Here is a 22,306-nt window from a genome sequence, read left to right as displayed (position 1 = left end):
GTCAATTACTATGTTCAACTTTCAAATAACACTGAGGCTCTTGTTTCACATATTGGTACATTCAAAGCAACCTCTTTACTTCTTTTAAAAATGTCTTATATGTGCCTAATTCCAATCTCAATTTGATATCAATTTCTTAGCTCACTAATTTTATAACAAGTTCTATCTTCTTTTTATTTTTTTGAAAGGTAACAAGTTCTATCTTCTTCACTGATAAAATTTGTGTTATCTAAGACCTTGCCTTATGGACAATGACTGAGGTAGCTAAGGTTTACTCAAGCTTATATCTCATGCAAGATAACAAGGGTGAAAAGGATTTATTAAAGTTTAGGCCTGAAAAACTTGTTAAATTTCTAGTTGTATCTACTGTTTATGCTTGTACCTCAATTTCAAAATCTTTTGAATAGTGGCATTTTAGATTAAGTCATGCTCTTTTGGAGAGAATAGTGTGTTGTATAGACAATTTCCAAGTACTCATTGTTCAAATAATCTCCTTGGTGAAATATTTCTTTTGGATAAACAAAGAAACTTCCATTTATTATCCATATTTAGGGTTTTTGATATCATTCATGTGGATATCTGGGGACCTTATAAAGTTCCTATATTGTCTAATCAATGATATTTTCTTACTATTGTTGATAACTTTACTCATTATAAATGGATTTTTTTAATGAAAAGTAAATCAGATGTGTCAAGCATTATTCCTTCATTCAAATTTTTTTTCAAAATCAGTTTAAAACATCAATTAAAGTTTTAAGGTCAGATAATGGTAAAAAATTCAACCTAAGTGTTTTTTATGCACAAACAAGCATTATTCATCAGTTATCCAGTAATAAAACACCACAATAGAATGGTTTGGTTGAAAGAAAACATCAACATATTTTAGTAGTAGCTAGAGCCTTATTACATCGGTCACACTTACCTGTTCCATTTTTGGGTGATGCCATACTAACTGCAATTCACATTATCAATAGAATACCATCCAAAATTCTCCCTAATAAGACACCTTTTGAGCTCCTATATCACACTTTACCTTCATATGTTCATTTTAAGATCTTTGGTTGTTTATGTTTTGTATTTACCTTGTCTCAGCACAAGAAAAAATTTGATGAAAGAACTAGTAAATGTGTATTTTTAGGTTACCCCAATGGTGTTAAATGATACAAAGTATATGACCTTGATGCTCTTAAAGTCTTAATATCCAAGAATGTTATTTTCCATGAAAATATTTTTCCTTTTCTGATAGTAAATCGTGATAATCATTTCCTTGCATTTTGTCAAACACCTGGTATGCTTACTTTTATTTTTGATCATTTTCATCTCAATGTTGATGTTCTTGACAATTCAATATTTCCACATGTTGATTCTCATTTAAATATACATGATACGTCTTCAGAATATCATTTTACACTAGATTTATCCAACTCCACACATAATTCACCTATTAGTATTGTTAAACATGTCCAAACTAATGTTATTCCCTCTCAACCTGCTGATGTTGTTTCCTCTTAACTTGATATCACTTCTTTGACTAGAAAGAGTTCTCAGATAAGACATGTTTCTAAGTACTTAGAAGCTTATCATACTTACCTTCAAATTCAAATTGTGTCACTCATATCTTATAACAAATTATTTATCTTCTCATAAATTGTCATTTATGTATAAGCCTTTCACTTTTTCCTTATTTTAAGTCCATGAACCACTTTCATATCATCAAGCCATTCATCATTCCCATTGGAGAGATGCTATGACACTTGAATTACAAGCTTTAGAGGAAAATAGAATAAGGAGCATAATGCCTTTGCCCTCACAATGTCACACTATTGGTTATAAATGGATGTACAAAGTGAAAATAAGAGCTGATGGTAATGTAGAAAAATATAAGGCTTGATTAGTGGCAAAGAGTTATAGTCAAATTGAAGGGTTTGATTATCAACAAACTTTTAGTCCTGTTGCTAAACAAACTATAGTTAGAGTTTTTTTGAGTATTGTAGATGCACAAGGATGGTATTTACTCAACTTGATGTTAACAATGCTTTTCTACATGGAGATTTTGAAGGAAAACCTTACATAGAAATACTTCCAGGTTATTTAATGTAGGGAGAGTATTCACCTTATTCAAAGCTTGTTTGCAAGTTACATAAATCCTTATATGGACTTAAAAAGGCTTCCAAGCAATGGAATGCCAAATTTATTGCTTCTTTTATACAGTATGGTTTCAAACAAACTTTATTAAATTATTCTTTGTTTACTAAGTCTACTACAGATAGAGAGTTTTGTGGCATTGCTTGTTTATGTTGATGACATAATTATTGGTAGTACTTCTAATTGATTAGTTGATGATGTAAAGGAGTATTTGAGTTTACATTTCAAGCTAAAAAATCTTGAAATAGTCAAATATTTCTTAGAACTTGAGGTTACAAGGTCACCAGAGGGGATATTTATCTATCAATGAAAATATACACCGAACATACTAGATAAACATGGTTTACTTGGTACCAAACCAGTATCTACTTTTATGGACTATAATCATAAATTGTAGAAGGCTCAAGAAGAAGAGAGATTGTCAGATCGTACAAGATATCGATAATTAATTAGGAAACTTTTATATTTGACATTTACAAAGCTAGACATACCTTATGCAGTACAAGTGCTATCACAATTCATGGATAAACCTTCACATGAACATTTAATGGTAGCATTTAGGACATTGAAATACTTGAAGGGATCACTAAGACAAGGTGTTCTGATGATATTAGAATCAAATTTGAAAATACATGCTTATTTTGTTAGAGGGTACAATGTGTTTATTGAAAATTCTATGATTAGTTCAAAATCTAAAAAGCATGCTATTGTTGCTCATAGTTCAGTTGAATATCATTCAATGGCAGCAACATGTTGTGAGATTGTATGGTTGAAGTCTTTATTAACAGATTTGGGGATTTGTCATGAAAAATCAATGAAGCTTTACTATGATAGTTAGTTTGCAATCTATATCAATAAAAACCTTGTGTTTTATGAACGTACGAAGCACATTGAATTAGATTGTCACTTTATTGGAGAAAAGGTACTTATAGGTTTAATTGAAGTGTATGTCTTCACAAAAGCACAACTTGTAGATCTTTTCTCATAAGCTTTACAACCAAAAGATTTTCCTTGACTACTCAGCAAGATGAATGTGCTTAATATACACAATTCATCTTGAGGGAGAGTATTAGATTGAAAATTAATGAAAATAAGGCTATTTTGTATAAAGGAATTGAAGAAGAAGATCACATGTTTGTCATGCGCTCAACCAATTAACAGAAAAGAATGACACGTGTATTATTTATTGTGGAAATTACTTTTACTATTCTACTATTACAATAACTAGTAACTAACTAGTTCACTTTGCTGTTATTAGTTAGTTAATCTTTCTTCTTTTGTTTGATAAGTTTCTAGTAGTATAAATAGGACTTTTGTAATACATTTGCTAGTAATGAAAATTCTTAACATATTTCATTAAATTGTTGCATTTCCTCTCAGCGATTTCTTGACTGCAACAAGCAAGTGGTGAAAAAGGAAATGCCCAAGAAGGAGGATGTGGTCTGAAGAAGGAGGAGACGACCCAAAAAGAGGGTGCGGAAAATGGAAGTGAATCCGAATCCCAGTCTAAATCGGAATCGAAATCCGAATAGTTTTAAAGAATTTGTTTATTTTCCACCAATACTGTTATTTTTTGTTAAACAAGGCCTAGATTTGCTTGTTTTCAACCAATCTTGGTTCTTTTTTTTTTTTTTTTAAATATTGCCTATTTGATGTGATAGTTAAATAGACTAGCAGTATTCTTCTCTCGGTGCCATTGATGTGATTATCTATGTGGTCGGTGAAAGGGTTTTTTTTTGTTTTATACTTAGATATCTCTAATTGGTGTAGATTAACGTTGTTTAACCTTCCTGAATGGCTGTAAATGTGGAAATCATCTTTTTATGCTTATGTAAAAAACGATAAAAACTTATTCTGTTTGTTAATCTAATCTTTATATAATATATTCTATTCTCTACTTCTTACGTAATAATCTTGTATTAGTTTTAGAGATGTAAACGAATTGCTATTATACAGGCCGGCATCTACAGGTACTCGACTCGATAACATAGGTTTGGTATCCTCAATTTGGTTATGAAACGAATTTGGGTAATGCTTTTAATAATTGACTCGACTTTAGGTAGATTTCGAATATCATCTTAAGATTTTTTAACAATCACGAGCAATATTTCAAAATTTTGTAATTTATAAGATTCAAAATTCTTTACTTTCAACACAACTTTTACCATCTTAAGCTATTTTCTTTTTGTAAACTAATAAACATTAAATTAATTTTTATATGGTTTTTAGTTATTTAAATTGTTGTTTGAATTATTTTATTGGGTATTTAACAAATTCAAATAATTAAAAGATAGTACTATATTATTAGGATTCGATTTTAGGTAATGTTTTGTGATTTTATTCAAATTTTAATAGGATGCAGGTACTTTTTAATTAAGCAAATTTTGGATCAAGTACCTTATAAAAAGTGGATACCTTACTCGTTTATATCCCTAATTAGTTTTCTCTCGTAATATAGTTTTGTTGATGCAATTCCTCTATCTCATTTATAGTGATAACTTTGTTTAATGTGAATCATATTTTTATTTTAACTTTATAATTGTTTCTTATTTGAACATATTTTTAATTTAATTTTTTAATTGCTTCTTTAAACTTTAAATGAAAAAGTTTTCCGAAATATACTATTTTTAAAAATTTAGATTTAAAAATTAAAAGTTATTTAAAATAATTAAAATTTTAAAAAAGATTGACAAAAAAATAATTCAAATTAGGTATCTGAACACTTAACTGACAAAAAAAATTCAAATTATGTATCTGAACACTTAACTCAATTATTATTTATACATGTAAAAAAAATAAGCCAATCTATGGTAACTTTTATAAAATTAATAAGATATTTTCTTAAAACTTTCATAAATTTAATTCAAACCAAGCTAAGCGTCCTCAACTTAATCCATTGATTGGTATGAATTAAAGATAATTTTCTTTGGGTTTTGAAAAAAAAAAATAATATTCGAATACATTTGATGTATTTTTAATAGATAATTTTATATAATGTTATTTTTTATATATTACGAGTAAAGGATCTGATCAATCTCCCTTCTTGCATCTGTGGGGAAGGGAATCATTATTAGACGCGCTCGATGAGACCTTTCCTAGCGATGAAAAGGCCAAGACCTTCACCACCACTCTCCCCCACCTCCACCTCCACCAAACCAAAACCACCGCCACCTCCTCAAACCCCACCAATCTCCGCCAAAAAGCCTAAACCTTACTCCCAATGGGTCCCACTAAACCTCTCCCAATCCGAGCTCTCCCTTCCACTTACCTTCCCCACAGGCCAAACCTTCCGCTGGAAACAAACAGGCCCGCTCCAATACACCGGCGCCATCGGACCGCACTTGCTCTCCCTCAAACACCTCCACAATGGCGACGTTTGTTACTTCATCCACTCCACCCCTTCCGAATCCGCTGCCAAGCTAGCGCTTCTCGATTTTCTCAACGTGGGCATTTCCTTGGCCAAGCTCTGGCAGGTTTTCTCGGAGAATGACTCGAGGTTTACTGAGCTGGCCAAGCATTTGAAGGGTGCGCGGGTTTTAAGGCAGGACCCAGTTGAGTGCTTGGTCCAGTTCCTTTGTTCTTCTAATAATAATATTGGGAGGATTACTAAAATGGTGGATTTCGTTTCCTCTTTGGGGACTTATTTGGGCAGTGTTTGTGGGTTTGAGTTTCATGAGTTCCCTTCATTGGAACGTTTATCAGCTGTCTCTGAGGAAGAGCTTCGACGGGCTGGTTTTGGTTACAGGTAATATCGTTTTGTTTTTTCTTTTATTTCTTTATTTGTATTAGTATTTTTTAAATTTGTATTTTCCTTTAATCGGTTGCCTAACTGCATTAATACTGTTTATATAATTGTTACGATTGCTTAAGTTCCTTATGGGGTGATTCTTTTAAGCCTATACTCAGTTAATCTTCTTGCATTGGTAGATTTTGTTGTTGCTTAAGGAAATATTTGGAATGCTGAATTATTTCCACAGCTGAACAAACTACTGAAAATGTTATTTGCCCCACCTAATGTGCCAATATTTGGTTGGTCTAAATCCAATATCCTACTAATGAATTTTTAGACTTGTCCACTAATTGGTAATTGGTACTTCACATCCTTAAATTTATCTAATAACTATATGCCCCACCCAGTGAGTACAAATAATTGGGAAAAGTGGAGGGAGGCATTACTTCTACTAAAATCATGAATTACATTGAATAGCAGTAATGTTTTGCTTAATATCTGTATAATCCCTTCATATGAGAGGCATATTTATACTTCCATGGCATTATGGCAGCTGATAAATGATTCCATTATGTCTGGCATACATGGGCAGGATTTTGGAGTCTGTGTTTTGCATCATGATCATGGTTTGATGTTCAGCTTTTTTCATGATATGTGTGAGCAGGGCCAAGTACATAACTGGCACGGTTGGTGTTTTGCAATCAAAACCAGATGGAGGTGCTCAATGGCTTCTTTCTCTTCGTAAATTGGATCTTCGAGAGGCAATCGATGCTCTATGTACTTTACCTGGAGTTGGTCCCAAGGTGGCAGCATGTATTGCTCTCTTCTCTCTCGATCAGCACCATGCCATTCCTGTTGATACACATGTGTGGCAGGTATACTTCTTCATGATTGTGGCTTATTAATAGTGTAATATAATAGTCTTTTACACATTATATTTATGAGCACTGTACTAATGACTTGACTAGGTTGGGCATTGCTTAAATTAGAAACCAAATTGATTAGGAAGTAAGTTTCCAAGCTTTCAGAATTGTTGTGCTTTCTTTTTAACTTGGGCTGTGAGCCACAGAAAGTAGAATTCCGGTTGGAAGTTAACTGCTAAAATCAGAGTACTTCCTCCTTTCTGAATGGGGATGATGGGGCTTTTGTTAAAACCCTTGTAGTATATGAACAGAAACCTGTTTGCTTATTTGAGTGAGAGGCATTTGATATTTAGGTGATGAATTTTTAAAATGCTACAATAGGAATACATAACCTTTATTCATTTGAATTTGCAATTTAAGTCATAGCATTATGGCATGGATTGGTGTAACATTATGTTATGTACAGTAAATTCTTATTGATATAAACATCAGGAATTTATTTTTTCTTCTTCTTTTGTATTTTATGCATCCATGAATTTCTAACATGTAAGTATTCTTGTTTCATGGAGCAAGATTGCTACAAGGTACCTCCTTCCTGAGCTTGCAGGTGCCCGTTTGACACCTAAGCTTTCCGGCCGTGTGGCAGAGGCATTTGTGAGCAAATATGGGGAATATGCTGGCTGGGCTCAAACTCTACTTTTTATTGCTGAATTACCTTCACAGAAGGCCCTCTTGCCATCACACTTTTGGGATATTGAAGAGAAAAAAACCTGCCAAAAGAAAAGACAGTAATATGTGCTGCAGTGACGGAAGCTATAGTTGAAATTACTGAAACATTAACTTTGGTGACCGGATATTTGAACTTTAGCCATCTAGCCACCTTTACCCGCCTTTACTATTGGCATACTCTTTTTTTTCTCAAGAGCAAGATCTTGGATGATATATATCTGAAGATCAAATGCAAGAAGTTTGTAGGAATTACTCTCTTGTGATGATAAGGATTCTGAAAGATAAAGGATGGGTTTGGTGAGATCTGAGCACCTGGTTGGGGGGAAAAACGTGTGGCCTTGACCAGTTGCTGTTATGAGCATGTTCAGGCCTGTCAGGTATTTTTCTATATTTCTGGAACTATCCCCTCTTTGTTACCCAGAAGAAAATTTTTAATGTCAAGCTTTACTGCAAAATGATTCAAACATTGATGATCAGATAGAACAGCAACAACAATGAATCAATCTTAAGATAATTGTAATTGTTGATGTCCCACTGCCGTATCTCGATATTTGTATCAAATTGTTGTCCATTTTTATCTGTATGCAGCATTTAATTAATTTATACTTTGTAGGCATTACTGTAGGAAACTGAGGATTAGATTCTTTGAGCATTCATCGTACACTTCTAATGTAACATTTTCAATTATTTTTCTGGTTGTTTGATTGCTTGTGATCATTATATCAATGCATTATCTCCTTTATGAGGTATAGCAATAGCATTGTCAAATTTTTTTTATTATTTTCTCTCTTGCAAATTAAACCTTATGAATTTGACAACTCATAAGGGCCCTAGAAATAGGGGGACTGATCAGTATCTATAAATTAGCACTCTGAAAAGCAAGAAAAATATAGAATCAGATAAGTATGCTTTTCATTTTTATTGAAAAATTGTATAAATTTACATTATTATCCATAATTTATCATTAATTTCACAAAAGGTTTATTAACAGGGGTTACTGAAGTTGGTTCTTAAAAATTGTCAATACATTCCGAGTGGAATCACTTGAAAGCATTGATATATGTATTTACAGACATAGGTTACTAGCATATAGTATGTTCGTTCCTATCATGTGCATTGTGCATCGATTAATAATGTTTTAGGGATGCCTGGACATGGGTCACGACCAAAAGCTTGATCCGGGAGGCGGATGGAACATTTCTTCTTCCCCAGACAAGCCTACAAAGATTGTTGCCGTTGTGATAAATTATCAGTACTAGAGATAGCATAAGAACCATTGTTCCACAAAAATTAAAGTCACATTAGAAGAATGGAAGTTCACCTTTTCAACAATGGCTCTCGAACTAGATAGATGACAGTTTCCAATGGCATAGTTATTGCAATCACCGGATGGAGTTCCAAAGCTTGCAAACAGGATCCTGGAAATATTTCTCTCTGGAGGACAATGGAGCTGAACCTTAGGCCTTCGAGCAAGATCCTTGTTATAGTTCACTCCACTTTGGCTTTGCATCACTGGGGGCAAATGCGACTCAGACACATGTCCACATACTTTTGAAATTGAAATACTGCCCAATGTAATCCGGAGAGGGTCCCCATATTCTTCTTCTAGTAGAACTAACAAGTTTCCTGTAGGTTTCAGGAAGGGTCGCGGTATGTTGTACCTGGAAAAGAATGGTTTGAGCTTAAGCTAAAGAGTTATCGACAGAGCAGGACCTGATCTTAGGTTTTGTCTATTAGTAGTTATTACAGAAACTTTTACCACGTTTGTGAAGGCCTAAGCTCAGGTGTGTGAAGTGAGACCCAATATCGGCCAATGCTCTGGCCATTAACCCAAACTTCACCCTTTCCCATGGAACCAAGGTTCAGTGCAAGCGGATCATTTCCTCCAGGTGCATCGAATAGAGTCTGCCAAACGAAAATGGACATGAAAATCAGGCCATAGATCCCATTGATGACATATTTTACTGGCATAAGAATAACTTTCTCACCTTATACCATGTCAGTCGATGATGTATGCCATGAAACCTATTCCATTGAACTTTATTCGATCCATGTTCTGTAAAAATTCGTGAACTTTCTCCTGACAACCCAACCTTGAAGAAAAAATTTTAACACCATAGCACAATGTAGGAAACTTCTTTGCTATTACAGTCTGTCTTTCAGGCTTTAACAAATAATAAACAGATGTAGCATGAAAATCAGGCTTTAGGAAAATCATCACCTGATATCCCCATTGATAGTTATTGAGATCCTCGTTCTGAATCGTCACGCTTTGTATGCCCGCAGTCTTATGCTCAAGATATGCTCCTGAATCCTTTACATTACAATTGAAACTATTCGTTAGCTCCAACCGTAGATGATAGACTAATAGATGGATCACATAAAACCAAAACTATTGAGTAAGTAGAGAGTAGTGACAATGACATGACCACAAGAATGTTTATGGCATGTTCGGCTATCTCTTTCGCGTGTATATTCCCATGATTTAATGCTCAAGTTACATCCTTTAATAATGCATCAAAGTTATTAGAAATAAAATATACAATGTGGAGAGAGAAAAATTGGGATTTAAAGTACCGGAAATCCAACCATAACGCTAAGTAAGGAGATATTGTTTGTTCCATTATTCAAGTGAACTGTGTTATTCAGTTCGAAATTCTTCTTCCCACCGTATGCATATCCTAAAGAACAAAACAGAACAAACATGTGAAGTACAGAGCGGTTTCAAGGAGATAAGTAGAAACAAATAGTATAACATGTGGATTGGGTTTGTTGCTTTCTTCCTGATATGACAAATCTGAAAAATTGATAGCAGAAATCCAGCATCTATACATTTTCCTATTTAAATGTCAAATCTTAAGCTAATGGTGTTAATCTTACATAAATACATAGTAAAAATCATATGATCAGATTGGCGATTTTTAGTTTATCAACCATCAAAAAGAGGTTAAAAGATGAACAAGTTCACCTGTGTACGCTCCATTGACAAATGAATGTAAAACATGGGCATCGGATGTCACAGAAAGTACAGCTTGGGCATCAGAGTCAAGCTGAAAGCTGCATTTGCATGGTGAAATGAAAAGCATTTTCAGGATCTAATACGGTTCAAACAAGTTCAACCTGCAACGGTTTGCATCCAAGTTATGGTTACCTGAGAGTGTACCAAAGGTGATCAGATGTATCTTTCGTTGTACTCATATGATCAAGTAAATTTTTGGCTCTTAACTTAGTCTTTGAAAAGGTAGGGATAGGCTCTTTGTACTCTTCCCATCTTCCAGTCGAATCAAACTTGTGTCTTACTGTCATTGATCTTGTATTGTACTGTGTGCTTACCTGTTAAATACAAGCAAGCTGAGATGATTTTCTTGCAGCAAAGTTAAGCAACCACTGAAGAAAGGAAAGAATGCGGATTTGTGTCTTACTTTTGCAGTATTGAAGGCTACGTTCTTGCAGTCTGGCAGAATGCTTATCGACATTGGAGGCAATTCAAATGAAACATTTTGGAAACGGACTCTAGCATTGGTGGTGTTGTCACTGTTTACCAGAAATGCAGCACAGTCTCCTGATGACTTTCCTTTAAAGACATAAGCCTTGACATAACAGATAAAACACAATTTCAATTGAAGTTTGAAGGCATATATTTTTGTCTGCAGAGATTAAACAGACACAAAATTTTGCTTCTCGCTAAGAATTGTTCTCACATCTTGAAGTTTACCCGAAGAGTAAGTTTCATATGCTCCAGAAAGCAGAGGCTTTGTGCATAACCTTATTGCAGCATGCAACTCCTTAAGGTGACCCCATAAAGGTTGCCTAATCAAACCTGAACCCATCAACTAAACAATGTTAACTTTGTTTGAAAGTTTAAAATCATGCCATAAACACAAAATACTCATAGAAGCTAGCATACCATATTCATCAAGAGGTGCTTGATCATAGTAACTTGTAATTATGTATGCAGCAGCTGTTCTTCCGAAATTGGTTCCTCCATGGTACTGTTAACAAAACTTTAAAATGTTGGAAAAGAAATAGTGGTAATATGCATATATAGTATGGAGCATATGTCCTCTGTGTACATAAAACAAATATATATCTGATGACGAGTATAAGGTAGTAGGAAGAGAGGTTGGTCATACCATATAGTAATTTACATAGCTTCCATTCTTGGCAATGAACAAGGCAACATGAAATGCAATATCTGTGGCTGATCTCAGGAATACCTCTTGACCATACCTTTGCAAGCTTCAAAAGAAAAAACGAAGAAATTGGTTTCTTTAGCCTTTTTCAAATTTCAAGATTAATTAAAGTACCTGCGCTTGTCATACATACAAACTCGTCCAGTTTTCAGTCCACATGGAAGGCTTGTTAGGTGAGTTGGGTCCTTCGAATTTTACGCCACATTGAAACCCATTGCATGCATTGATCTGCAAATGCCAAATATTAGACCATGTACTAATGCTATGGATATAGTAAAAATTTTGACATGGGGGATAAATAATTATTCCATCGAAATGATTGAGCTATATATAGCCGTAGCTCAACCTTCTGATTCTTTTGGATCAAACCTCGACCACTAAATCTAGAAATGTTCGGCACAGGTCCACCTTTTTCCTGGATTCATTTTCCTTCTTAGTAAGTTCTTATCAGTCTTCTAATCATTTTTTAAAACCAGGTATAGTATTTGTTAATGGTGACGATAGTAAATAGGATCGATGGTAACAATTTAATGGTGAAAATGGCTAGCCGTTACCCCTTGCTTGTCAACTGTTGTCACTAGATAATCATGTCATTATGTGGCAATTGCATAAATATATAATCATCAACATCAGTCAGCCACAAAATATGGAGATAAATCCCCATTAATTAAGAGTGTAAGAGAAGGAAGAACTAACCACAGGGTCAGGGGCATCTTGCTGGCTGCACATTATCCAGGGCACGCCGGTTTTAAGTCCCACGGCCATGCCTGCCGCCCAGTGAACATAACGCGACCCTTTCTCATCAGGGAAGGCTGATTCTATCCTTTGGTACTCGTTCTCAATCTAAAATGATGCGCATACCACTTGGTAACACCATGCAAATTCCAAAGATGAGATAATAATATTGAGTTTTTCCACTAGGAAATCAAACCTGTGATAGTATGATTGGCCCTCCTTGCGAAGCATATAATCTCTCCGATTTCATCATGTTTACCACCTTTGTCACCCACTTTTGCATGTGATACTGTCGTTAATCAGACAAACATTTTGTTAATAGCCTATCATTGAATATTTTTATTCGTTGTTTAAATTGAATAAATTTTGTTTATGATTTTTAATTTTTATATGAGATATTAAGAGAATATTCACGTGACGTGTTATTTAATTTACAATATGAATATTACATCAATTTTAATAAAATAATTTTAAAAAATAAAATATAAATATTTTTAAAACATTAAAAATATAAATGAGATGATTCAGAGGTTAAGAATTATAGAAAAAATTATGGAACTTAAGTAAAATTTGCCAGTCTAAATAAGCAAATATAAAGTAATAGATCAACTTTTTTTTTAAAATCTTCTCAAGTTTTTGTCAAGTTTAGCTACCTTGAAGGGTCCATTGTCGGATCGAAAAACAATCCCAGGGACATCATGCAACCAAAAGGGCAGACCCCTGCACCATCGACAAAGTCATGCTCAGTTAATTAAACCATGGTTGCAGTGAAGAAGAAGAAGAGGATGGCGATGGCCAGCAACGATTTTTACCCATAAGTCCATTCACTCTGAATGAAGGGTCCAATTCTGAGGCAAACATACAGGCCATGGGCTTGGACGTCCTTTATGAACCTTACTATGTCACGCCTTCCACTAAAATCATACTGCAAAAATTATTTTTATAAGCTTGAAATAAATAAAAAAAATGGAATCATTTCTTTATTTGAACTAAATCAATTACATTATTGTACTAATAATATATACTAGAAAAATGGGAAAGAGGCAGCATAGAAATTTCAAGGTGAGTCACCTGTCCTTGTTGGGACTCATGGAGGTTCCAAAACACATAAGTTTGAATCACATCAATCCCTCCTTGCTTTGCTTTGGCTATAAGTGATGGCCACATCTGCAATTAGTATAACCTCTTTAGCTAACCTTTCTTTGATGATAACAAATTTAGCTCTCAAAATATTACACGTTATTCTTTTTAATGTATTTCTAAATTACATTTTCTATTAGTAAATGGTATTCAAAACGTTAGCTTGGATTATTAGGGACCAATTCAATGGATTAAATTAATTCGATCAAGTGTTTAATATATAATTTTTTTAAATATACATATATATATATAAAGAAAAAGGGGAAAAGGTTTCCAAATTTGAGACGTCTTTCTTTCCTTTCTACGTTGGGATTGCACCAACCGCCAAGTAATTGAGGAGCGACAAACTGCATTTATATATGCACGAGATGGGGATGGGGATGGTTGGTTAGGAGAATTTGTCTTATATCGCAAAGAGAAGCAACAGTTCAGTTAGATTACAAGCAATCAAAATAAAGAAACATGCATTGTGTCCTTCACAATTGTTATATGAAATCCTAAATTAATACCAAAAACAGAAAAAAATTATGTTTAACTTCCATGCTTTTCGAGCCATTTCAAGTAATTAGATGGGTAGAACTTACCTTTCACGTTTTGAGTAGCAAACTAGGATTACGATCATCTCAATCAAATATATATTTTAAATGAAGAACATCTCAATCATCTTAGTATATAGACTCCACTTTGAAGAGAAAGCCGGATGATTCTGTTAGTTATGGAAAGGGATTAAATTAAACTATACGTATAGATATAGTACCACACGTCAAGCTCCATGATTTTCTCAACAAATTCCATTAGAAAAGATCTTTTGCTTACCTATCTTTCTAAGATGGTTTTGCATGAAACGATAGCTAATAAGGCACACAGATTTCTCCATAGTTTCTCAACTTAACAATATATGAAAATATATAGCTTCAAAAACATAAAAGGGTTGCTGCTTGTATGTATACCTCGGGAGTGCTACGAGGGTAGTGGATTGAACCAGAGAAGAGAACTTTATGTTGGCCATCGATGATCAATGATCTTCCATCATACGTTACATTTCTTCCATGACAGCAGCCACAAGCAGCAGCAGCTGCCAGAAAAACCAACCAAAACAACCCTAACATCTCAACAAAACTACTAGTGATGAACTTGCTGGAGAGGAGAGCGTCTGTTTTCTTGCTGCTCTTTGTCAACTTCTCCTTCTATCTTAACTGATATATATATACACTCGGGAGGATTTTATGGACATGCTCTACCGTTTCCTTTTCTTCTTAGGAAAGCAATCTGACAATATCAAATTATATAAAACCTTTTTTTGTTAATTTGCAGTCTTTTACCTTTTTTTAATTATTTTTCTCTATTAATATATGGGTATAATTAAATGGTGGAATTATATCATTGGTACTGGTTTTTGACAAGTGGCACTATTATTATTAGGGTGGAAAACAATTTCTTTTGTTGACAGTATTCCATTTTGTGCATTTAATATGAAAAAATAAAGTAGTTGATGGTGATGACTGTATCATTAACTAATTATCTTATCTTGTAATTTTGTGTAGCATCTATTATATATCCTTAGATGTTATTCTATGTTATTTAATTAATGAAAAGTTAGTATTCTTTTTGTCTGTGTCATATTACAACATTTAAGGAGGGGAATTAACTGATATTATTATTGCATTAATTCTGTCATTTTCCATTATTAAAATTTTTAGGACATGCAAGAAGGTACGAAAGGTGCCCAATCTCATATTTTTAGTTCAATAAAAAAAAAAACATCGGTAACTTTAATTATTTTTAATTATGAATTGTAATACTACACATTCTAATAATCACTTTACGTGTGTGTGTATATACATTAAAGTAAAATGAAATTTAAAAAAAATCTTACATGATTATATACAATTAATAAAAATGTCTCAATATGCCATTTGTTTATAAAAAGTGGAAACAAAAAAAGATGTATATATTTTTAAAAAAAAATTCAGTATATATTCAAAATAGAGAGAACCAATAGTAAAACATGTTCATATTATTGATGGCATGTATTTCTATACTTAGTCTTAGTCACATACAGTGACACAAAAAAAATGCATATTCTTAAAAGGGACCTATGTTTAAAGATGATTTTAAAATTTCACAGTAATTAATATAGTATAAAGTTTTAATCCTTGTTTGGTTAACCTGGGTTTTGGCCCATTGGTGAAAGGGTGTGGCAAAATCCTGCAAAATCATAGGATTTTCCCTTCAAGCAAAGGGATAAGAAGAAATATCTCATTGATTTTAAAATTAAAAACCCGAAAAAGAAATTAAATTGTTAAAGTAGTTTTAAAATTTTGGAATGTTGCTGATCCTCCTATGCATAAATTAAGGAATTAATTAAATTTCAAAAAAATGTGATTGAAAAAGATTAAGATATTTTAGATGATTTTCAAAAAAAGAAGAAGATATTTTAGACGATTTTATTCAATCTGACAAAGAAACAACTTGATAAACCCAAAATCCCACAAAAATCTTAACTATTTTTTCTATTTCTGTTGTAAAGAATGCATTATAGGAATAGTGTTTAATTAGATTTCATCCATTCAAAAATGGCATGACATGTACATGATGAATATCTTTTATTTTGCTCTCTTTTTCCTTCTTTTGTTCATAGCATTATATTGCAATTAACAACCCACTTTCAATGAGAATTACATAAATTCTTTATAGCTTTAATATTGACTAACAGGTTAAAAAATCTAAAAGGGTGAACCGGTTTCATATTGAATCAATTCTTCAATCTTTAAAATGCAAAAAACTAAGCTATACAAATTGTTCACTCTTATGTGCACTGTGCATCAACCAACAGGGTTTTTTGTATGCCTGGACATGGATCATCACCAAATTTTTGGCTCCAAACAGGGATGGAACAAATCCTCTTCCCTAGACAAGCCTGTCAAGTTACATTGCAAGAAAAACCAGAGTCAATATATATATATGTAAGCGAAGTAGAACTGAACAACAACAGATGGTGTAAGCTAACCTCCTCAACTATGGCTAAAGAGTTAGATGAGTGACAGCTCCCAATGGCATAACTTCCACAATCACCAGAAGGGTTGCCATAGCTTGAAAACAAGATGCTGGAAATGTTCCTTCCTGGAGGACATCGAAGCTGAACTTTAGGCCTCCTTCCATGGTGCTTCTCGTGGTTCTTTTCTTCTGTTTTGTTTTGTCCTCGCCATGAAATAACTGGTGGGAGATGCGAATCAGACACATGACCACACACTTTTGTGATCGATATGGTGTCTACGGAAATACCAAGAGGGTATCCATTTTGTTCTTCTAGGATAACGAGTAGGTTATTGGTTGGTTTGAGGAAGGATCGAGGTACATTGTACCTAAAAAAATGAAATTCAAGATCAAACATTATTTAAACAAATGTATAAAATTCTGTTTCAATCATATGAGGCATGCAATTATTCAAGAAATGCCACTTTACCATGTTTGTGAAGGACTTCCCTTTGGGGTAAGGAATGAGACCCAATATCTACCAATGCTCTGGCCATTCACCCAGGCTTCACCCTTTCCCATGGACTCCAGGTTTAATGCCACAGGGTCCTTTCCAACTGGTGCATCAAATAGAGTCTACAAACAGCATTTAGTAGAAATTAATGAGGATTATCTATGGTTCATTATGTTGAATAAATTTACAGCTTCCATACCTTGTACCACGTTAGAGTTCGATGAGTAGAGCTTCCATAGGTATTCCATTGTATTTTGCTTGATCCAAAATCTGTGTATACTTGTAATTTCTCACCTAACAGCCCAACCTTCCAGGAAAATTTTCAAATGTATGGGTAAAACATTTCAGTCATCAATCAATATTCTATCAGTTTTCCAACTATATTACAGATCAAGGTGACAAATTAACTTCTTGAAAGTTGCTATTACATCGATTCAAATTCTGTGAAATTAAATACAATTTTCTGGGTCTTTTCTTGGTGAAAATATCCAGATATCCCATTTATAGCTGGAAGCTGAACCTTAGATATTGAAACTAAAACCTGGGAATTAAAGACAATAACCTGATATCCCCATGAATAGCTGGTAAAATCTTTAATTTCATGTTCACCCTTGATGATCACTCTACTTACTCCCGCCACCCTTCTCTCAAGGTATGCTCCTGAATCCTTTATACCACAAATAAAGGTAAACTATTAGGATCAAGGTGACAAACATAAATTCTATTTAGTTACTCATTAACATATGAGGAAAATTAGGGAAGAATAATCGACAATCACCGGTAATCCAACCATTCCACTAAGCAAGGAGATATGGTTTGTTCCATTACTTAAAGTAACTTTCCTCTCTAGGTTGGGAGTTTTAGTCTTATAACTTCCATGAGTGAAACCTAAAGAAGAATGGTACAGTGAAAGAAAACAATTTGTCATTGCCCCGTTGCAGGATCAAAGATGATACTTGAGATCGATTTCAATCGTGGAAAAGCTTAAGGAGATAATGAAACTCACCTACAGATGCTCCATTTACAAAGGCATGTAATACATGTGCAGAGGAGGTCACATTAAGCACATATTGGGCATCAGAAAAATCATTTTGAAACCTAAAATATTTAAATATTACATAATAAGTATTTTATGATATGAACACTGGTTTTCACTCGAATTTCACCATTAGCTCTGCTTAATGGAATAAACTCCTTTTGGCGTACCTGAAAGTGTACCAAAGATAATCAGAAGTATCCTTTGTTGTATTCATGTGCTCCAACAAAATGTTTGCTCTCAAAGAAGTCTTCTCAAAAGTGGGGATAGCTTCCTTAAATTCTTCCCATTTTTCAATTGAATCTAGCTTCTGTCTTGTTTCCACTGCTCTGGTGTTGTATTGTGTGCTTACCTGTTCGATATGAGCAGAAGAATCTGAGTCTCTCTCTGCAAATTTGTATTTCCTTCTCTCACAAGTAATCTATTTTATAGCTATAAATGATGAAACTCCCCTATATAAGATGCTTACATTCATATATGGTTTAACTTTTAACTTATGAACTTTAAGCATACCTTAGCAGTGTTAAACGCCTCAGTCTTGCAGTCTGGCAGGATGCTGATTGACTTTGGAGGCAATTCATAAAATGAGTTCAGAAAAGTTACTCCAACATTCTTCCTTGTGTCATTATTTACCAGAAAAGCAGCACAGTCAACTGAATTTCCTCTGTAAACAAAGGCCTGTTACCAACATATTGGAAATATGTCCTTGATTAATTGCCCCCAAAAGGATTTTAATCAGAATCGAGAGGAAAAATGATTAAGTTCCACCAATGTTCTTACTTGTTGTGATCGACCTAAAGCCATGGTGGTATATACTCCAGAGATTAGAGGTTTTGAGCATAACTTGATTGCAGCATGTAACTCTTTAAGGTGACCCCATTTAGGCTGCCTAAACAAACCTGAAAGACAACTCGACAAGTTAAAAAAATTCACTCTTTGATTTGAATAAGATAAAAAGCGATTTATACTTACCGTACTCATCAAGAGGAGCTTGATCATAATAACCTGTCAGCATATATGCAGCTGCATTTCTTCCAAAATTTGTTCCTCCATGGTACTACAAGTTATTGAAGCTATGCAATTAGTTGGATTTATATTTCATTTCTTTATGACTATTACCTCAAATCATATGTGCATTACAAGTTTAACCAGGTAAAATAAGCTATTAATATCAGTAACCTGCTAATGAAATTTGAAACACAATCGATTACGATTTTTAATATTGATAGAGGATTGCCATACCATATAATAATTCACATAGCTGCCTTTCTTTGCAATGAAGAGTGCAACATGGAATGCTATGTCTTCAGCTGATCTGATGTCTACGTCATCTCCATATACTTGGTAACTTCAAAAAAATTTCCAAGCTCATTATTAAGCGGGTGCAAAATAGTAAACAGAAGTGCAAAATGAAAAATCAGGACAAAAACATACAAGCTTGTCCAGTTCTCTGTCCATATTGCAGGCTTGTTTGGTGAGTTGGGTCCGGCAAATGTTTCTCCACACCGCCTCCCATTGCATGCATTAATCTATCAATTTGCCCAGTTTTCAACAAAAATGAAAAGCACAAGGGAAAAGAATAAGAAAGGATTTCATCAAGGAAATTCAACTGAAAGATAGAGTTCAAATTATTTTCTCAAAGTTCTTGACCAGTGATTGCTATGGAATCATGGTAAAAGCACCGACGATATACTTTTGAGAAGAATCTGAAAGTAACTTTTATTGCTTTCAAAATTTGTTTTTTAAGCATAGAATCCGCTAATTAAGCTTGAAACTGGAATGTCCAATTAGGTGTAGTATCTGTTCAAAGTAATTGGAGACTAACCACAGGGTCAGGAGCATCATCTTGCTTGCACATCACCCATGGTACGCCAGTTTGAAGCCCCACAGCCATTTCTGCAGCCCAACGAAGATAAGTAGGCCCTTTCTCTCTAAATGCTGCTTGTACCATTCCATACTCATTTTCAATCTATATTAAAGCAACTTTTAGAATCACAGAGGATAATATTAGTTGAAAAGAAGGTGCAAGCTTATGTTTCTGGTCTTTAAACCTGTGACAGAATAATTGGCCCTCCTTGTGAAGCATACAAATTTTCCGCTCTCATCATGCTCACTATCTTTGACACAAACTTCTGCATTTGGTACTGCCATTACACCAAAAATAGGAGTAGTATTAGTGGTAACATTGCCTTCAGACCCCTGAACTGAATAGTTTCCATAGCCAGTGAGAAACTGAAGTATACTAACCTTAAAGGGTTCATTATCTGATCTATAAACTATCCCTGGAATGTCATGCAACCAAAATGGCAGACCCCTGCAAAACACTATTGTTATGCCTTGGAAAACTAACTAGGACTCGGATTTAAGTATTGCAGCAAGTAATCTGATTACCCGTAAGACCATTCGCCCTGAATGAAGGGTCCGATCCTAATGCATGCGTATAGACCTTGTGCTTGAATTTCCTTAATGAACCTTACTATATCGCGTCTTCCACTAAAATCAAACTGCAGAACGATGAGCATAGGAGCTTTAGCATCTACATTTTTTCCCTCTTCTTTTGTTCAACATTAATGGAAAAGAACATTATAATTATCAATGGTTACCTGTCCTGGTTGGGGCTCATGTAGGTTCCAAAATACCAGGGTTTCGATGACGTCTAGTCCTCCAGCTTTGGCCTTGGCTATCAGAGATGACCACATCTGCAAATTTCAATTACATGTTACTATTATCATTAAAAAAATTTAAGCAGTCCTAAAATCTGAAATTTCTGCAAAAGATAAAAAGATAAAAGACATGTATCGACACGTAAAATGAATGAAATTACTTGTGAATTACTCTATTCAAATCATTATATATAGCTCAAGTAATAATCAGAGACAAATTCAAGTATTTTTATATTTTCTTTTTTTAATTATTGAATGTATTCTTATTTTTTAAATTTGTTAATAGTGTCATCTATAAAAAACATTAAGTGTATAATATTTATTTACATAATACCAAATTTTATTTAATTTTCAATATTTTTTAATAAATCGATGATAATTTAATCGAATTAAGTCCAACTTGAATAACTCCATTATATGTTTGAACTAAAGGGCCAGAGCTTGATCATCATAATGATAATCGACCTCTCACACATCATGCAAAAGAAAATAAAAAAAATATATGGTAAGTCATGGCAGTCTGTCAATGTACCCAAAAGGAGATAATCATGTAAAAGTTTGTTTGGTTTGTCGAAAATTGGAAAACAGAGGAAAACAACACAGACCCTAAACTAATATCAAAAGAAAACAGGGGACGACACCATTGTCACACGTTCTTCTTCAATCAATTTAATGATAAAAGAAGAGGTCAAATGGGAAATACCATAGTGATACCACCAAAAGTATTTGACACGTTTATAGTGGAGAACGTGGAGAACAAGTGGCAAGTTTTGTTTAGAGAAATTGACAAACTCAGTCTAAGCAAGTCATTGATGGATTTGTTGAAAAGATCAACCATCCCAAAACAATATGGTTTGGCAAGAACTCGTTGCCCTGTTTTCTTTTCCTTGTAGTGATTTGACTATTTCACCAAACAAGTTTTTTCCAGGATTGAAAACACAGCCTCCCTTCCTTTCAAACGGACCTAACAGCAATAACTTTGCAAGAAAAAGAAAGGAAAGAAAAAGATTAAAGATATTTACCGAGAGTTAACGTAAGAAGTAAAGAAGATTAATACCTGAGGAGTGCTACGAGGGTAGTGAATTGAGCCGGAAAACAGAATCTTGTGTTGGCCGTCGATGATCAAAGATCTTCCGTCGTACGTTACATTGCCACCGCTTCCTCTACCACCAGATACAGTTAAAAGCAATCCAAGAAGAAACAAGAACCATCGCCCCATAACTCGGAACCCTTTTGTTCTATTCTCTTAAACACTCCTTTCCAGACCCGTTTGATGCTTGTGTTTTTCTGATGCTACAAAGGGTTTGTTTAACGTGAGAAAAGCCCTTCCACCAACTAAAATATCTGACAATATTCAAACTGGTTCTTGAGGAACTTATGGGAACAGAAAAGGAAAGCCAACTATCTCATTCACGTCGCAAGGCTACAATGACAAAACAGGATCTCATTGCGGTCGCAATTGCCATATTAAGTGGCATTTTGCATTGATGTTATATTTTTCCTTATTTGTATGTTGAAGCGTAATTAAAGTCTTGAGCTGATTGCATGGGAAGTTCACCAAGTTTTTCTAGCTGCTTTCTTC

The 22,306-nt window shown here is 34.1% G+C and overlaps 3 protein-coding genes across 3 annotated transcripts; 1 reads left to right on the top strand and 2 right to left on the bottom strand.

The window, feature by feature from the left end:
• Positions 1-5,179: 5,179 nt before the first annotated feature.
• Positions 5,180-8,001, top strand: OGG1 (8-oxoguanine-DNA glycosylase 1). Its single transcript, XM_007019077.3, is given in 4 exon segments — positions 5,180-5,890; positions 6,540-6,750; positions 7,312-7,509; positions 7,511-8,001. Coding segments are annotated over 4 exon segments (1,122 nt in total). The 5' UTR covers positions 5,180-5,228; the 3' UTR covers positions 7,562-8,001.
• Positions 8,002-8,357: 356 nt separating this feature from the next.
• On the bottom strand, positions 8,358-14,777 carry LOC18592378 (beta-galactosidase 16-like). The gene is made up of 19 exons (XM_018126027.2): positions 14,486-14,777; positions 13,467-13,562; positions 13,208-13,320; positions 13,049-13,115; positions 12,592-12,684; positions 12,357-12,503; positions 11,794-11,888; positions 11,601-11,706; positions 11,375-11,459; positions 11,169-11,287; positions 10,890-11,057; positions 10,619-10,800; positions 10,436-10,524; positions 10,045-10,148; positions 9,689-9,781; positions 9,456-9,560; positions 9,227-9,372; positions 8,789-9,128; positions 8,358-8,685 (listed from the first exon to the last, which is right to left on the bottom strand). Exons 1-19 carry the CDS (start codon positions 14,642-14,644, stop codon positions 8,575-8,577), a joined length of 2,418 nt encoding a protein of 805 aa, XP_017981516.2. The 5' UTR covers positions 14,645-14,777; the 3' UTR covers positions 8,358-8,574.
• Positions 14,778-16,201: 1,424 nt separating this feature from the next.
• BGAL16 (beta-galactosidase 16) lies at positions 16,202-22,042 on the bottom strand. The gene is made up of 19 exons (XM_018125321.2): positions 21,782-22,042; positions 20,665-20,760; positions 20,453-20,565; positions 20,309-20,375; positions 20,113-20,205; positions 19,887-20,030; positions 19,496-19,590; positions 19,304-19,409; positions 19,034-19,118; positions 18,842-18,960; positions 18,575-18,739; positions 18,232-18,413; positions 18,032-18,123; positions 17,804-17,913; positions 17,588-17,692; positions 17,225-17,332; positions 17,002-17,147; positions 16,546-16,900; positions 16,202-16,455 (listed from the first exon to the last, which is right to left on the bottom strand). Exons 1-19 carry the CDS (start codon positions 21,941-21,943, stop codon positions 16,345-16,347), a joined length of 2,454 nt encoding a protein of 817 aa, XP_017980810.2. The 5' UTR covers positions 21,944-22,042; the 3' UTR covers positions 16,202-16,344.
• Positions 22,043-22,306: the final 264 nt, after the last annotated feature.

The sequence above is a fragment of the Theobroma cacao genome, chromosome 8, assembly GCF_053813885.1.
Source record: "Theobroma cacao isolate CCN51 chromosome 8, ASM5381388v1, whole genome shotgun sequence".
Classification (NCBI taxonomy): domain Eukaryota; kingdom Viridiplantae; phylum Streptophyta; class Magnoliopsida; order Malvales; family Malvaceae; genus Theobroma; species Theobroma cacao.
The sequence above is the reverse complement of the archived record's forward strand: the minus strand, read 5'-3'. Positions and strand labels throughout refer to the sequence as shown.

Coding starts and splice junctions, on each gene's coding strand:
- LOC18592378 (XM_018126027.2), bottom strand. CDS start 14,644: ATGTTAGGGTTGTTTTGGTTGGTTTTTCTGGCAGCTGCTGCTGCTTGT. Junction 11,707..11,793: donor ACTGAAAACTGGACGAGTTT/GTATGTATGACA, acceptor TTTCTTTTGAAG/CTTGCAAAGGTATGGTCAAG. Junction 10,149..10,435: donor TGTCAATGGAGCGTACACAG/GTGAACTTGTTC, acceptor TTTGTTCTTTAG/GATATGCATACGGTGGGAAG.
- BGAL16 (XM_018125321.2), bottom strand. CDS start 21,943: ATGGGGCGATGGTTCTTGTTTCTTCTTGGATTGCTTTTAACTGTATCT. Junction 20,031..20,112: donor GGCCAATTATTCTGTCACAG/GTTTAAAGACCA, acceptor GCTTTAATATAG/ATTGAAAATGAGTATGGAAT. Junction 17,148..17,224: donor GAACTCTAACGTGGTACAAG/GTATGGAAGCTG, acceptor TGCTGTTTGTAG/ACTCTATTTGATGCACCAGT.